At 41.8% G+C, this 17,882-nt stretch overlaps 2 protein-coding genes across 3 annotated transcripts in view; both read left to right on the forward strand.

Annotated features, from left to right (window-relative positions):
- Nucleotides 1-3,254: 3,254 nt before the first annotated feature.
- Nucleotides 3,255-10,870, forward strand: KGD4 (alpha-ketoglutarate dehydrogenase subunit 4). The gene is made up of 4 exons (XM_074953971.1): nucleotides 3,255-3,410; nucleotides 5,428-5,491; nucleotides 9,026-9,228; nucleotides 10,643-10,870. Exons 1-4 carry the CDS (start codon nucleotides 3,372-3,374, stop codon nucleotides 10,658-10,660), a joined length of 324 nt encoding a protein of 107 aa, XP_074810072.1. The 5' UTR covers nucleotides 3,255-3,371; the 3' UTR covers nucleotides 10,661-10,870.
- Nucleotides 10,871-15,244: 4,374 nt separating this feature from the next.
- The window catches only part of CDK7 (cyclin dependent kinase 7), a 34,218-nt gene continuing 31,580 nt past the window's right edge, over nucleotides 15,245-17,882 (forward strand). The window contains exon 1 of one of the 2 annotated variants that reach the window (XM_074952661.1): nucleotides 15,245-15,793. In XM_074952661.1, the coding sequence (XP_074808762.1) occupies nucleotides 15,614-15,793 (180 nt within the window). In that variant the 5' untranslated portion in view covers nucleotides 15,245-15,613. The remainder of the gene's footprint in view (nucleotides 15,794-17,882) is intronic. The other variant, XM_074952663.1, reaches the window with a different exon arrangement.

The raw sequence follows: 17,882 nt of genomic DNA on the forward strand, positions 1-17,882 counted from the left end.
CAGAAAATAGCTTTATATGCAGATGATGTAATATTGTTACCTAATTTTCCCAAAAATTAGTTTCTAAAGAAATCCAGGATCTTGGGGAAATGTCTGGGTTTAAAATGAATTATACCAAATCTGAAATTCTAGCTATAAATTTTCCAGACTTTGAAAAGTCACTCTTCCAGAAAATATCTGGGTACAAAGAGGTAACCAACTCTATAAGATACCTGGGAATTCAAATCTCAAACAAACTCTAAGAGCTCTATGATTTAAATATCAAACCATGACTTCAGCAAATGAAAAAAGATCTATAGGGTTGGGGGAAGTCTGCCAATTTCTTCGTCGGAAAGAATTGCTGCAGTCAAAATGAACATTTTGCTAAGTATCTTTCTTGTTTCAAAATATTCCTGTAATCATCCCAGGTAAAACCCTAGCAGCAATACAGAGCATGTTGTTAGAATGTATATGGAATAAGAGAAGACCAAGAGTAAGTGCAGACATTTTGTACTATCTTATTAAACAGGGTGGACTTGCTGTTCAAAATATTCTATGGTACTATGAAAATCAGTCAGCCCAAAGCAGCAGTGGAGTGGTAGCACCCTGACGCCGCCAAACACTGGGTCTTTATTGAACAAAAAAGTTGTGCCAGTATAAACCTCGCTAAACTACCCTGGATTAATTAAAACAAAACAAACAAACAAAAAAACCACCCTCCATAAATGTATACATATCTTTTAGCAAAGACTCTATGGTTTTGATATACAACATCTTGTCTCTTGTTTTTTTTTCTTTCCCAATGACACTTATTACAAATAATCCAGATCTTAACCAAGTGACAAACAAGAGCATTTTAAAGATTCAAAGAGCCATAGAATATATATGGTTGTCCAGCTCTTCAGTAAAGAAACTTTTCTAACTTAGTTAGAGATCAAAATTAACTGGCCCACTCTTGTGTAGCACCAGTACTTTTGAATCAGGCAGTATGTCTCTCATCTTTCTAGCAAAAAATTGTTTTATACAGAGAGAGAACTTTAACAGAAGTGATGGCATTATAACTTATTTGGCGTATAGTCTGCTCAAGCCAAGCTACAGCATTCTTATCAATTATTTATGTATTGAATTGATAATATTTACAACTCTTCTAACAAAAGTCCACGTATGACATACGGGGAAAAGGACCTGTAGAGAGAAATTACTCCGGAGGCATGGAAAAGAGGGCCAGCAACCTTTGTTTGTAGCACAGTAAAATATACTTTATTTAAGATACTTGTTCAATGGTACCTCTCACCAGTCAGGTTAAAATGTAGAGAAAGATTGAATAGGGATAAATGTTGGAGAAATTGTGGTGAAAGAGGAGATTTTATGCATGTATGGTGGACTTGTCCAGTCATTAAAAAGCAATAGGATGCAATCTGTAACCAACTATCACAATTTAGTGGATATATTACCCAATGATCCTTTGGTAAACTTCCTAGGGCTTCCTACTGGAAATGATCACATAAAAGGAAATGAAGAATTGATCTTTTGTCTGCTAATAGCTGCTCAGCTATTGATAGCAACTCATTTGAAAAAAAAATAGTCCAACTAAAGAGGAATGGTTCAAAAATATGGGAGATTGTGGTTATGGAAATATTAACATGCCAATTATGTACCCAGGAAAATAGAGGACAAATAGATACTTAGGTATTTGATTACTTTGTATTCAATATTCCAAATACATTCACCTGCAAAAACACCAGCACACCAGTCCAATTTTTGTATATTAACATTTTTGATAGACATGCCTAGTCTGTTAAATGTGTAATCATAGATTTCATTCAGTTTAATAAAATAACTAGAAATGACATGCCATGCCTGTTGTAATTATGCCCACTCTAATACGGTAACATCCTTTTGAATAGAGAGATTCGTACATTCCTGTATAATGTCTCCTTAAAAGCTCACTGTTACAATGATTTTTTTGTTTCTGATATTTATATGGCAAGGATTTGTGAACCTGTTAATATTTCCCAAATAAATAAATAGTAATAAAAATATGTAATAGTCTTTGGAGCTGAACAACATTGGCGCATATGTTACCTTAAAACTCCACAGAACTTCCCCTTTTCTTCAACTCCCAGTCGTTGGACCTCTTTCCTATCAGCCTCACCTAGTAGATTTAAAACCAGAAGAGACCATTATGATCATCTAATCTGCCCACCTGTATTAACACAGGCTATAGAACTTCATCCAGTGATTCCTATATCAAGCCAAAAATTTATGATTGTACTAGTGTACATCTTTTAGAAAGGCATCCACTCTTGATTTCAAAATCTCAAGTGATGGAGAATCCACCACATTCTTTAGTTGGTTAAATCATTTTTTAAAAAGTGCCTTATTTCTAGTCTGAATTTTCAACTTCCACATAATGGATCTTTGGTAGCCTCTCGCTGCTAGACTACTCTGTTTAGGGTGACCATATGTCTGTTTTGGCCAGGACAGTCCATTTTTTTAAGCCCCGTCCCAGCTGTCCGGCAAGAACAAATGCTAAAAAAAGTGGGGTGCAACCCCTTGTGTGGAGGAATGGGTGGGGGAGGCATGGTGGACGAGTTGCAATGCCAGCCCTGCGCAGAAGGGAGGGCTTGGGTGAATGGCTCAGGTGCCGTTCCAGTTGCAGACGGAGAGGGGGAGTCTTAGGCTGGCCCTGTGTACGGGGGGTAGAGCGGGGCTGTGGGCCAGCCCCACGGTGTTTCACTTTTTCCCTTTGGGAAAATATGGTCACCCTAACTCTGCTAGACTAATAAGCATTCTACTACCAGATAGCCTCTCCCTGAGTAAGCACATGACAAGGTCCCCTCTTAACCTTCTAATAATACTTCTGACAAGGAAGCCAGGCTTGCTGGGATAGAAGGTTCACAACTCTTTGGAGCAGTGTATTAGACTAGGTCGGGTCTAATAGTGAATGTACAGCCAAAGGTGCTGGAACTAAGGGTGTGGGGGGTGCTGCAGCACCCCCTGCTTTGAAGTGGTTTCCATCATATACAGGGTTTAGTTTGGTTCAATGGCTCTCAGCACCCCCGCTGTACAAATTGTTCCAGCATCTCTGTGTACAGCATAAGACTGTACTCAGCGTAGCACTTTGCTAACTGAACCATAGCTGCCACAACTGTCGAAGACAACCTGGACAAGCTGGCCTTGGAGAGCAACCAACACTCACGAGGCAGCAGAGCCCCGCGCATAGAACCCGACTCCAGCCCCGCCCTCCAGGCGGTTCTGGCCCGGCCACGCCCCCTGCCGTGTCCCCGCAGAGATCCTGACTTCAGCCCCGCCCCCTGCCGCGTCCCCGCCTCTCGCGGTGGGCGCCGTGCGCGCGGGCCGGAGGATGCAGTAACTGGCTGCGGGTCACTATGGGCAGCAAGATGGCGGCCGCCAGCAGGGTCGTTCAGGTAACTAGCGTTGTTTCCCCGCGAAGGGGGCGGGCCCGGCGCTCTGCCTTCGGCCGCTTGGGGGGAGGCTAGTGGGATCTGCCCGCCTCTGGCGGCGCTGGAGTGGCCGCAGAGCGAGAGCGGCCGGGGCTGATGCCCTTGACCTGGAGGTGCCGTTAGGGAGCCGGGACGCTGGGGGGGACTCTGGGCAGCGGCGGGCCGATGTGTTCCTGGGCCCGAGTTCGGCGAGGGGGCGAGCGGGTCGGAGCTGCGGGGCGGGATTGCGAGGGCGCTGGGGGGCAGTGACAGCAGTGGGGGCCTCACCTGTCCGGGGGCGGGGACTCTTCCGCGCAGAGGTGGGAGGAGTGGAGCCCGGACTGCCGCAGCCCGCGGGCCCTGTCGGGCCTGTCTTGGAGTCCAGGGGCGATACTCACTTGCCATGCAGTGCCTACAGCCAGGCTCCCTTCAGAGCTGCTGCCACCTTCCCGCACTGGCTTTGTCCTGTGACCACAGGTTGGCTCTGCATTAAGGTGCAAGGCCCGAGGCTCTGCTCCCACGACCTGTGGTTTTGAGGCCAGTTTAATTGTTGGGAATGGGCCACATCCACCCTGGTTGAATTGGCCTCATTAGCACTGAGTCCCCACTTGATAAGGCAACTTACATCTTTTCATGTGCTGTATATTTATACCTGCCTGCTTACTGACAGGTTTCAGAGTAGCAGCCGTGTTGGTCTGTATTCACAAAAAAGAAAAGGAGTACTTGTGGCACCGTAGAGACTAACAAATTTATTATCCGATGAAGTGAGCTGTAGCTCACGAAAGCTTATGCTCAAATAAATTTGTTAGTCTCTACGGTGCCACAAGTACTCCTTTTCTTTTTGCCTGCTTACTGTATTTTCCACTCCATGTATCTGATGAAGTGGGTTATAGCCCACAAAAGCTTATTCCCAAATACATTTTTTAGTCTCTAAGGTGCCGCAAGGACTCCTTGTTGTTTTTATTCCAGTCCTTTCCATTCTGGTTTAGCCATGTGGGCAACAGCCTGCTGTGATTGTCTTCAGCTTCTGCTTAAAGGGGCACCATTTTGCAAATCACATCTCTGTCAGAAGTATGCACCAGCTATTAGTACAAGTAACCGTTAAGATACATGAAAGGAATTTGAGAAAATTCTTCTTTTCTGTTTTTTCCAGTCTTGTTTCCTTTGTGCCTTTGACAGCATTTTGTGTGTAGTAGAATTTTCTTTTCTGCTTCCTGGACCAAGCAAACAGGGGTCTACAGTATCCTGATGTCCTCACATCCCTTTCTTCCCTACCCCTGTTGACCAGTCACCTGGTCTGTTGGACCCAGTGCTCCATTTCCTGCTTCTCTTGTGGTATTATTCCTACTGGTATAGGGATGCCAGCAAATTGCATAACTTGCAGTAGCCCTCATGAGAATTATGCAGCCTCAAAATGACACCTTCCCAGAAATGCTTGTTTGCAACTCATAAATTGCTGTTCTTGGGAATGAGGGAAAGCCTTTTTTATTTTTTATTTTTTTAGGAAATACACTTTTGAATGAAAAAATATCTTAATGCAGATGGGGGTTGAACTCCATATCTACTAATGTATAGCTTGAGACTAGTTAACTCTGTCTCTCCATCTGAGCTCATGTGAAAAGGCAGAAAGGAGCCAAAGGTACCATGATCATAGCACAAAAACCTTAGAATCCAATTTATACTGCAGTTATAGTTACTCCTCTATAAGCTATAGTTAGTTGTTTGGAAACTGAAAAGGCATTGCATTTGCTTTATAGTCTAGTACAACTCTGAATCTGAAATGTCACTTGGACAGTTGTTGCCTTGATTAAAAATAAAATATAAATTATTGTAAATCTCCCAAATCTGGTGTTAATGAAAGCACAATGCAACAGTGTAAAAATAATTGCTTAGTGTGTAGCATTCTTTCCATGAAAATCTCATGAACTTTTACATTTTATTTACCCAAATTTATATTTTTTCCCCTTTCCCTGCCTCCTTCCACTGCTATGTCTTGTTTTAGGTAGTCAAGCCACATACACCCTTAATCAAGTTCCCGGACAGAAAAAATAGCCCCAAACCTAAAAGTAAGTATTTCATTTGTAAATAAAACTTATACCATATCATACTTATTTGCTTTAATGTTTACATAAGGACCATGACACATTGTTTCTTTTTGGCTTATATGACTCAGTTATTTCTGAGCATTGACCTAGTTTGGTGGCAACTGCCTAATTTTACGCTTAATGCATAAAACTGAGATTACCTTATTTCCTCTGTTGCCCAGGCAGAATTTTGAGAATCTCCATTTTTATCCTCCTACTTTAATCTTATACCATGAGCTCATTTTGCAAACACTAATCTCCATTTAAGAGAGGCTGTGCTAAACTCACTTTTGAGCAGCATGGGTTTTCAATGAAGTTTGCTGCAAAAAGGCAGTCTTTTTTTCCTTGCTTTGTCTGCAATATTTAAATCCTGGTGGAACCTGAGAGGGCAGTTTACTCCCACTATGCATAAGGGTAAAAAGTTTATACTTTGAAAAACAGTACTTGATCTGACTTTACTGTATATGTGTATATTACTACATTGATGCTTACAGGATACCAGTCACTATCTATCATATGTAGACATCAAAGTTGTCATTTTGCTCCATTAAAATGGGATTTTGTATATTGTTATGACTAACATTCCTCTTGACTCAATAAAGTATTTGAAACAAAAATAGGAGCTGTTTTTATGAAATTCTAGCCTAATACTTTTTGTTTGGAGGCTGTGATAATTCCTGGTTCATTCCTCTTTTAATTCAGTACCAGTGAGAACTTCTTAAATATTGGAGTCAAACCTGTTCAGCGCACCTAAACTTAAAGGATCCCTTCTGTTGATGTCCCCAGAGCTCACCTACTCATTTTAAGGTTTTTCACTGGTGGTGGTAGAAGTACATATAATGAACATTACAATACTATAGAATTTTGAAAAATGAGAACTTTAATTCTTGGAAGCTAATGCCTTCAACCCTAGTGTTGGAAGCACTCCATAAAAATCTTTTTATTCTTATTAAAAAATAAATAAATCTGATGACTGTACGAGAGATTGATCTTCAGTTTATGACCTTTCTGCAAAATATAGTTGGAAGCCACTTTAATTATGCAGCTGCATTTTTTTGTCACCTGTATTACTTTGAACTGATTTACATTTTTCACTTGAGTAGTTGCACTACATATTTGCTAATAAACTACCCTTTCTCTTGAGTTCGAATACCAGTTAAATCACAATTGAGAATTGAGAGTTTAAGTTTTCCTGTTAATGCCACAAAATATCTATTGGTTGGCTTGATTTTGACCTGAGTTTGAATTCCCATTGAATACTTTTGTTAAAAAATGAAGTGTATTGACAGAATTCTGTGCAATGTCTTGGTCAGTTTTTGCCCACACCATCTAATTTGTATCCAGTTTCAACACTCTCTACTCTGTTGGAAGTCTTTTTCAATGATGGAATAAACAACTAATTTCTCGTCTCTTATTCTTCTAAATCTGATATGCAAGTTCTGATTAGAGCTGGCTGAAACTCTCAATTTTTGATTCATCAGAAATTTCAGCTTTTCAGAAGTTGGATTTGTTCTCATCACAACAAAACCAAATTTGTTGAAATATTTCAGCAAATCCAGGATTTCAATTTGGAGACACTGAAACATGGTGTTTGTGGAATGAAATATGGGAAACTAATCAGAATGCTATTTACTGAATGTCAGTTTAATTGAGACCCTGCTGGGATTCCCAGGGTCTGTGGTCCAGCATGACTCTTTAGCTTCCCTGGAAAATTTTGGACTAGCTTTAGTTGTGACTGTTTTGTGTGTGTGCGTGTGTGTGTGTAGATATAGACCTTCTTACTTTGATCCATGCCTTTTTCACCTCAACTGCTCTACACTTTCAATCAATTCATCCTGCAGTGATTTAGAATATGACGGCCTGTATTTTACCATGACATGATGCTTTTGTGGTTGGCTGTCTACTTGACTGGTTGGCCTTTAGGGCTCTGTTCCGGGTTCCCTCCTCAGTCTCTGGGAAGCCTTACCTATACTGCGGGTATCAAGTATAGTTTCTTCACTGTCAACTCCTAAATATATCTCTCTGCTGCTGTCACCCGCAGTGTTCAGTCCCACATCTCTTCCTCAATATCCTTGAATTAGATGAAAGTCCACATGGCTAAAATAGAAAAACTCATCTTCCTCTACTTCTTTCTCTGACCTTATCAGCAACTTCATCATCCATCTGGTCGCCTGGGTTGGCAAGCATAGTGTCGCATTTGACTCCTTGTACATTTTGACTCATTTAAGATTGCTAAATCCTGTTACTGCTTATTCTGCAACTATCTTATCACTGCTGCTTAAATGTTGGTCTTAGGTCTGATCATTTCTCACCTGGGCAACTGCAGCCTCCTCATCTCTGGCTTCCTTGACTTTTGCATTACGCTCACTCTAGTCCACAAATTGAGGCTGGGGTGTAGTAGGATGGGAAATACTGCTCCCTTGGGACTTCAGTTAGGAATCTTTACTTCCACAGGATAGTATAATTGTGTAGTCTACTGTGTTGTCAAGTCTAAATCATTTATGCTTCTAGTTCTTTTTTTTTGCCCAGAGGGATGAATGCTTTATAAATATAAACACATTGCCACTAGAATAATTCATTGTCTGTTTTGACCATCTAGCCCCCATCGAGTCCTTGTATTGCTGTGCAGTGCTGACTTATATCACATTCAAAATCTTCCATCCTTGCAGCTTCAAGATCTTTCTGACACCTAGTTTCCTACTCCTCAGCTCATGACCCAAGTGCTTATTTAGACTTGATTCTGTTTTTTTTTACTTTTCCACAAGTTATTCCATGCCTTCTCTGTCTCCTATGCCTGGAACATCTTTCCTGATCCTGTGCATCTCAAATTCCTCAAAACTCACCCATTTTGGTCCATGTTCAGCAACTGACCTCCACCCCCTGTTTAGCCTCCCTGTGACCTTCATTTTGGATGTTACCTACAAACTATAGTATGTGAATTAATTAAAAATACAAACAAAACATAAAAAATGGGTATAATACAAACCACATTTTGTAATATTTCACAGTTGCAACCTTCATCCTCCAGTAGACCTGTCCTTTGTCTGTGGACAACTTCTATTGTAAACTACGTGAGTAGAAATATAATGACCAAGCCTTAAAGAATCCCACACGCCTATGGCTTTGTGTAAATACAGATACACTGTGGGGCACTGCATATTCTTAATCTGCGGTTACAGCTTCCCAGTGTAAGTATTTGTAACACTATGTACTGATTTAGCTACCGTTGCAACATCAGTAACTATCCCTGTCAATCTGTGCCTCCTCCAACTCTCAAAATTTGACTGTATCAGTGTTCTCATTGCTGTATTAGTCCCTAAAATTGAAAATAAAAGTATATGGTGAGAAGGAAGGGATTTTTATTCATGCAAGTAGCTTTATAGTGAAAAATTCAACTGTACGACCAATACCTTCTAACTTTTACTGACTGCACTAATGAATAACTATATTCAAGCTCTTTAAGGTATTACAATATTCTCTGTACTTCTATACATGGTTTTGAAATCTGGGTTTCAGTGCAGGAATCTCTACAAGCAAGGGTACCACCACTCCATGCTTCAGCAGCACATATGTCTGTAGGAGACAGACCACCAGCCCTTCAAAACATTTCATCCATTAATAGAGTACAAGGCGCACCAGACACAACAGAATTAGTAAAAACATTACCTCAAAAGTACAGGAGAAAGCTGATGTCGGATGAGGAGATGGAATACATTCAAGTAAGTTTTTATATTTGTTACTACATATGTCCTCTTTAGTTATTCACTATGTTGAAAACTTTGCAAAACAACTTCTGGACAACATGATAAATATCCTTGCTTTTAAACTCTTGTTAACTTTACACTTACATCAAGCATTACAACTTAGTTTGCAGTAAATGCAAACTAAGTATTCCTCAATACACAAGTTGGGTAGATAAGGTATCCCTATTTGGCAGTTCGGGATACCGACACAGAGAGGCTGTGACTTGCCCAAGGTCACACAGAAAGCCAGTGACAAAATCAGGATTAGAATTTGTTTTGAAATTCGAGACTATGATTAATCCATTAAACCATGTTGTTTCAATGTCATTGCCTATTGTATTTACAATTGTAGAATGTGCAATAAATAAATATACTACTTTTAATAGAAATACAATGTACAAAGGGTTGATCCTTTCAATTATGAGTTTATTCATAGACTGAAGAGGCTAAACAGGTAGTTTATACCCAAAATATAGGTTGTGTGTTTAAAAATAAAAATTACAGAAACAAATATTCATGATTTATTTCACTGAAAACAAACTGAGTTTAAATGCTCCCTTATAGTGTTTGCAAACTAATATTGCAGCATTGTGCAAGTGCATGGGAGGCAGAAAATTTTATTGACTACAAAATGGCATTGTACCTGTAATTCGTTTAGTTTTGAGCACTTCATCACCAGATGGTGATAAATTGGGAGGTTAGAGAAGAATATCAAAAATATCAAAGAGCTGGAGGGATGGGTTTGAGGCAAGACTAAAAGAACTAAATCTGTTAGGTTGGTTAGGTGATGATTAAGTCCACAAGTATTCAAAGGATATGAACATTGGTGACCAAGAGGAATTTTTATATAGGGTGGAAAGAGGGGATATAACTAGGAGTAATGGAATTAAAGAAGGTGTGAAACTTTCTGATGTTCAGCCTAAAAGTTACCCAAAAATGAGAGGTATTAAGCTGTAAAAATCTAGTGGGGAAACAATGGAAACATCATCTGCTGGACACCTTAGATTATTAAAACAAAGAATGTTTAAACTGGTAACTTGCTTTTTACTGCCTTTTTTGCACTTTTGAACTTGGACAAAGAAAATAACTAGTCAGTTTCTTTTGCAGACTTTTATTCACCAGTGTAATGCTGCAGTGTTCATTTTTACATGGACCTATACAAAAAGTTACATAAACATTTCTCAGATTTTTGTGAGGTTTTTTACAACATCTAAGACAAGTAGAAATTTTGTGTCCCTTCATGAAAGTAATAAATAAAAAGTAGAATTCTTAAATGTGCAATGACCCTGTATTGAAAACAGTACTTCCCTACTCAGTAACAAAGTGCAAACCAGCTTGTCAGCTTCCCTTTCCTTTAGAAGACATGTAATTGTCTGTTTCTCTTTTACAGCGTGGAGGTCCAGAATAATTACAGAAGATACTTGTTCACTACTGTTGAATGAATTATTGTACTCACATTAAAGGCCTTCCTCACTCTATGAATGTTATAAACAGTTTAATAGCTTTAATAAAGACCCTGCATAAAGGGGTGAGAAAGATGAGACTTTAGATATTTGTCTTCTAATTTATGTTTCTGGGCCAGTTTTTCTGTTAAAGGCTGATTACGGTAATTGTCTGAATCCACTTTATAAACCTACACTATTAAAATGTAACTTAAGCAATAAAATTGTCAAGAATATCTAGTTGTTGATCCACAAACAAAGGTCCAGATCTAGTGCAAAATCTCTCAGGCCCATAAGATGAGCATTGCTACTTTTTATTATAAGAACTCTGCAATCTTAATGTTCTTATTTTTCAACTTCAGACAGATTTTATCTAAAAACAAGCTTTGATTCTGGCATCCAGCTACATGATGGCTGCTTGCCCTGACAGATTAAAAGCTTCTTGGGGTGGGAACAGAATTAAGATAGAGGTGATCAACTTATTCTTGGACTAATTTTAGTAATTAAAATTGTGTTTGGAACAGATCTTAAACTCACCTGCCTACGGTTGTACAGAAAACTACCATTCAGAACTGATTCTTGCTTTCCTGAGCTTTAGAGGTCAGGTACATCATGGGGCTGATGGGTTTGGCCTCAAGAAGAGAACTACAGCTAGCCTTTACTTCTCTTCATGTTTGCTCAACAAATTAACCATAATCTGGGTAAAAGGGAGACTAAAAAATTAATTTGAGTCCCACATCTGTTAAGTACTCCTTGTGCCTTGAGCAATTTTAATAGGTTAAACTACACCACTAGCCCTGTAAGATGGAGAACTTCCCTTCAGTCCCTTGATGCCTACTAGTGCAGAAATCAGGCTTTTGTTTTGTACCTTTTAACCTATTAAAAATGGACTTCAGTCCTTTCTTAGAAGATACAAAAACGGCGTTAGGGGTGGAGTTGCAAAGTTGCAGGCTCATGCTGGGGAAAGAGCTTGCCTCCTTTCTCTTCAAGATTGTATCCGCATATAGTTTTCAGGTTCCGTTGCCAACTAGAGCAATGAGTGCTCTATCAGATTAACTGGTTCTGTATGATTCACAGTACTTTTAGACACTAAGTGTCTAAAGTGTAGTTGCTGACAAATAAGACCCACTTTAAAATAATATGCCATATCTACAGCTAGGGATGGGCAATGCTATATCCGTTCTCTTTGGGTAGCAAAAAAAAAAAAACCCAAAACCCACTACCAGTCTGTCTTACTACTTAAACTGTCACTGATAACATTGTTCAGGAAATAAAATATTCAGTTACAACCAGGTCTTAATGCATCTTCAAGTCCTCCTAGAGAACCATCTCTCCAACTATCTCATAGAACTTTAAATGTATTAGTAAATTGTGTACACTGCATAACAATACATTTTTGTCACAGTGATATGGTAATATTGCTGTGACAGAAAAATACTAATCAATGTTGTACTGAAGAGGGGAGTTGAGGCACACAATGGTTGAATGAATAAGGAATATAGAAGCCAGATCTCCTGATTCCGAGTCATGAGCTCTGGTCACAACCATTCTTCTTTTCCCAAAGTACAAAATGGTGGTGCCAGAACATACTGTAGAGTGTAGTAGACAAAGATGAGAGAAGTTTGTTCATATTATTACTATGCATTACATACACGTGGACAAAGAAAAGAGAGTCTAATTCAACTCTTAGGTTGGTCTATCTGGACGAATTATTTTGAATAGCTTCCCCACATCAACACTTGAGAATAAGTATGTCCACACAGTGAGCTATTCTGGATTATTTTTTGTGCTTTACATTCACACTTTAATCTGAAATAACTTTCAAGTGTACACAATGTGTTAGTTATTTAATGTGTCAATATGAACAGTTCTAACGGGGGGTTGGTGGCTACTTCCAGTATAATTGAGAGAGTGGCAGCAAAACAATTTTAAAATCAATGGAGTGTGTTGCATAGAAAGGATAACACCCTGTTAAAATGCAGAGGAAGCAATGAAAAAGAGCATTTCCTTACGAAAGGTAATTTTGAATTTTATGGGTCTAATAAACTGACTTGTTAAATCAATTGCACGTTCTACTAGTCCTAGCACTGGTGGGAAGTCATATCCAGAATGTGAAGCATGGATGTAAGTAGGTCTGAGTCTAAGGAGTATACTATAGAATGTGTCCAAATTTTCCTGAAAATGATTGCACTTGAGAGCTGGAATATTATCCATAAAGTTCTGTTCTACAAACCAGTTTGAGGGCCCAAAAGCACACAATGAAGTGAATGGATTTAGGGGGGAAAAAACAAAAAAAAACCTGTCTTCTGCCTTCCAAAACACCATTTTCCTCCAAAGTTCTGAAAATAAAGCCAAAAAAAAAAAAATCACTTTGAATATTCAAAGTCAATTTTATCCCTCTACTTCCACTGCTGTTGGGTAATCCTATAGCAGGACCCTGGACTTCAGAAAAGTAGACTTTGATTCCCTCAGGGAACTGATGGGCAGGATCCCCTGGGAGGCTAATATGAGGAGGAAAGGAGTCCAGGAGAGCTGGCTGTATATTAAAGAAGCCTTATAGAGGGTGCAGGAACAAACCTTCCCGATGTGAAGAAAGAATAGCAGATATGGCAGGCTTGACTTGGCTTAACAGAAATCTTCGGTGAGCTTAAACACAAAAAGATAGTTTACAAGAAGTGGAAACTTGGACAGATGACTAGGAAGGAGTATAAAAAATATTGCTAAAGCACGCAGGGATGTAATCAGGAAGGCCAAAGCACAACTGAAGTTGTAACTAGCAAGGGATGTGAAGGGTAACAAGAAAGGTTTCTACATGTATGTTAGCAACAAAAAGGTCAGGGAAAGTGTGGGACCCTTACTGAATGGGGGAGGCAATCTAGTGACAGATGATGTGGAAAAAGCTGAAGTACTCAATGCTTTTTTTTTGCCTCGGTCTTCACAGACAAGGTCAGCTCCCAGATTGCTGCACTGGGCAGCACAGTATGGGGAGAAGGTGAGCAGTCCTCAGTGGTGAAAGAACAGGTTAAGGACTATTTAGAAAAGCTGGACATGCACAAGTCCATGGGGCCGGATGCAATGCATCCGAGGGTGCTGAGGGAGTTGGCTGATGTGATTGCAGAGCCATTGGCCATTATCTTTGAAAGCTCATGGCGATCGGGGGAGGTCCCAAGCGACTGGAAAAAGGCAAATATAGTGCCCCTCATTAAAAAAGGAAGGAAGGAGAATTCGGGGAACTACAGACTGGTCAGCCTAGTTGGCATCCGGTATCAAGCGGAGTGCCTCAGGGGTTGGTCCTAGGTCCGGTTTTGTTCAACATCTTCATTAATGATCTGGATTGCACCCTCAGCAAGTTTGTGAATGACACTAAGATGGGGGGAGAGGTAGACATGCTGGAGAATAGGGATAGGGTCCAGGTGACCTAGACAAATTGGAGGATTGGGCCAAAAGAAATCTGATGCAGGTCAACAAGGACAAGTGCAGAGTCCTGCACTTAAGATGGAAGAATCCCATGCACTGCTACAGGCTGGGGACCGACTGACTAAGCGGAAGTTCAGCAGAAAAGGACCTGGGGATTACAGTGGATGAGAAGCTGGATATGAGTCAACAGTTGCCAAGAAAGCTAACGGCATATTGGGCTGCATTAGTAGGAGCATTGCCAGCAGATCGAGGGAAGTGATTATTCCCCTCTATTTGGCACTGGTGGGGCCGCTTCAGGCGTACTGTTTCCAGTTTTGGGCCCCGCACTACAGAAAGGATGTGGACAAATTGGAGGGAGTCCAACGGAGAGCAACAAAAATGATTAGGGGGCTGGAGCAAATGACTTATGAAGAAAGGCTGAGGGAACTGGTCTTATTTAGTCTGCAGAAGAGTGAGGGGGGATTTGATAGCAGCCTTCAACTACCTGAAGGGGGGGTCCAAAGAGGATGGAGCTTGGCTGTTCTCAGTGGTGGCAGATGACAGAACAAGGAGCAAGTGTTTCAAGTTGCAGTGGGGGAGGTCTAGGTTAGATATTAGGAAACACTACTTCACTAGGAGGGTGGTGAAGCACTGGAAGGGGTTACCTAGGGAGGTGGTGGAAGCCCCATCCTTAGGTTTTTAAGACCTGGCTTGACAAAGCCCTGGCTGGGATGATTTAGTTGGGGATTGGTCCTGCTCTGAGCAGGGGGTTGGACAAGATGACCTCCTGAGGTCTCTTCCAACCCTAATCTTCTCTGATTCTGTGCTCTTCAGGAATGCTTTTATCTCCATCTAGCCTTGAGCAAGAGATTGTGACTGTGTCAGATGCAGACCTTACCACTGTGATCCCTGCTTGTTGCTTCCAGCCCATATCACTGCAATGCACTTTTCAAAGGGCTCACCTCTCTAGAAATTAAAGGGAGTGCATTTTGCAGCAGCCTGCTGCAGCTGTGGCTCAGCGGCAACCTGTCAGCGGTTCTGGGTGAGCTGCAGCGAGCATTGGTGGATGTCGGGGAGGAGTTTAAGGCGCTGTCTCGCATTCACGCTCGAGCTCCCATCTTCCCACAGTTTGGTGGCCCTGCCAGTGCCTCTCACGCAGAGGAATGGGCCCAGCCCCTTGCTACCTGCCTGGTGTGGTCGGACTGTAACCGGCCTAGCCTGCCCGGCTGGTGCAGCTCTAGGGGCGGTAGCGTGGTGCCCGCAGCCTCCGCACCCCGCCCTGCGCGGCGAGATGCTGCGCTCGCCTGCAGCAGCCCCAGCTCCGCCCTAGGAACCCTGAGCCGGGCTCCACGCGGCGCCTCCCGCGGCAGGCGTCTGACGGGGCAGACTCGGAAGGGGCTGCAGCCCTGCGGCACTGGAATAGGGGCAGAGCTCAGGGGCGACGAGCGTGGGTCGCTTAGTGACTGTTGCTAGAGCGGGACGCTGGCGTCGTGCGCAGGACGCCGCAGCCCCTGGTAAAGCGCATGCGCAGGGAGCTCGGGGAAGGGGCCGGATTCCGTGTGCAGGGCCGGAAGCAGCGGGCGTCTCAGGTAGTGACGGTTTTAAATCGCCCTGGCCCGGCCGGCTCCTTTCCCCGGCCGGTGATGGACGCGCGGGCGCGAGCTAAGCGCTACGAGAAGCTCGACTTCCTGGGCGAGGGGCAGGTGAGGTCTGCGCTGTGAGTCGGGGCAGAGGGGGCCGGCCCGGCCCGTGGGGTCTCGGCTGGGGGCAAAGGGGACCGGCCCGGCCCGGCCCGGCCCGGCCCGTGGGGTCTCGGCTGGGGTGTCTCTCATATCCTGGGAGCAACAAGGCGAGTGAGATAAGGCCGCCTGCTACATATTATTTATACATTTGCGTTGAGCTTAAGAAATGATGATATATAGCAGTAAATTGTGCTTTCATTTAGATTTAGCTCTTTTAGTGTGTTGAGGTAGAGGTAGTATTTGCTGCTTTGGTTGTGGTGGCATTAGAATTTGAATATTATTTTCTGTATATTTATTAATAAGAGGAAAACATCCCTGTTCTGCTCTTTTCCTGTGCACATGGAGTATGTTTGCAGAACTGCAGATGTAGGGTTTCTGTTGTGGGGCTTATCCCAGTTAATGTCATTTGTTAAGTTGGGCCCCCCCCCAATTTCACTCCCATATGTAGAATGGGTTGGATTGTGTTGTTGAATAGTTTTTAGTGGTTATTTTACTGGGGGGAAGGGAGAGTGGGGTTATGTGTTTCTATCACAGTGGAAGGCCTGGAAGGTTATTTCTTTAATTCTGATAGCCCATCTGAAACTTTCTGATGTATTTATTATAAGGTTTAGGTATCTATAATTTTGTCTGTTCAATCATCAAGTCTCTCAAAGAAAAATGTCCACTGTTCTGGCTGTTTAGGGACTTTTCTTTTAAAAAATGGATTCTTTCCCTGCCCGTGCCAAGGTTGACCTGTATTATAGTAGGTTTCTAAGAAGGAGTAAGATTCTTTGCAAATCATCTTGAGTAGATGACAGTAGAACTAGGTTCCCAGCAGTCATCTTATGAGTCCATTAGTGGGAGTTCTGAATTTGGGAATTGTTCCACTAGAGTTGATAGGTCATTGATGTATGGATTGAAGAGAGTTGGTCTGGTTATATTCATGGACTCTTTCTTTATAGGTCTAGGAAGTGTTCTATTTTGGGTGAGTGGGCTTTGGTTATGTTGGTTTGGTTTAAATTCTTTCCAGTTTTGCCACAAGAAACTGGTATCTATTGCATCTTCAATTTATGCTGTGGTGGAGGGGTGGAGCCCTGGGCTAGCCTATGCAACAGAAGAGTGCTGTGCAGAGTGAGGATGGTGGCCATTTAAGGTCTGTACTCTGGTTAGCAATGGAATTGAGAAGGATGCTGATAAGAGATGGCCTTGCGCTAAGTACCTGCCACAAGATCAGGAAGGGGCAGTAATGGCAAATAGACACAGGGGATTAGATCCCCCACAGTGTGTAATCCTATCCTAGGTGGATCATATGAGAGATACCTGAGGGATGTTTCTCTCATTCCTTGGCAACACTTGTCATGCCAGTAAAGTCACAATTAGGGGCTATCATCACTTCTGTTTGTAATTGGAATATGGGATCAGTGTTTGTGCCATAAGGATGGGGAGGCATCTCTTTTGGGTAGTTTGGGACAGGGTATGAGTATCATACTTGAGAGTTTTATCCTTTTCCTCTGTTCTGGAGGCTTTTTTTCTGATTTCTGGTACATTCATCTAGGAATATAAGCATACCTTGTCCATTTAATCTAGTATCTAGTCTGGCAGAGGCCAATACCAGGTGCTTCAAAGGAAGGTACAAGAAACTCTGTAAAGCAATGCTACTCAAAGTGGTGGGACCCGGTGCCGGTCCGCAAGCCATCGGCTGCCGGTCTGCGCGCACATTAGGGGGAAAAAAATTGCCGGTCCCCACAACAGATAGCTTGAGAAGCGCTGCTGTAAAGGACAAATACAGAATAACCAGCCCATAGGGGAAGCTTCTATCTTTCATTATGTAGTTGGCTTTTGCACTGAACTTTGAGAGTTCTTATCCCTTTTATATCAGGATAAATATCTTTTGATGTTTCCATTATCCATGTAAATATATTAATTCTATTTTAAATCCTGTTAATTTTGGCCTGAGATCTCTTGTGACAGCGAGTTCTACATATTAATTACACACTGATAAAAAGAACCCTTTTTAAAACAGATTTAAATATGTTGTCTGTTATATTGAATGTCCCCTTTTTGTATCATG

Source organism: Natator depressus, chromosome 5 (assembly GCF_965152275.1).
Source record: "Natator depressus isolate rNatDep1 chromosome 5, rNatDep2.hap1, whole genome shotgun sequence".
Lineage (NCBI taxonomy): Eukaryota > Metazoa > Chordata > Testudines > Cheloniidae > Natator > Natator depressus.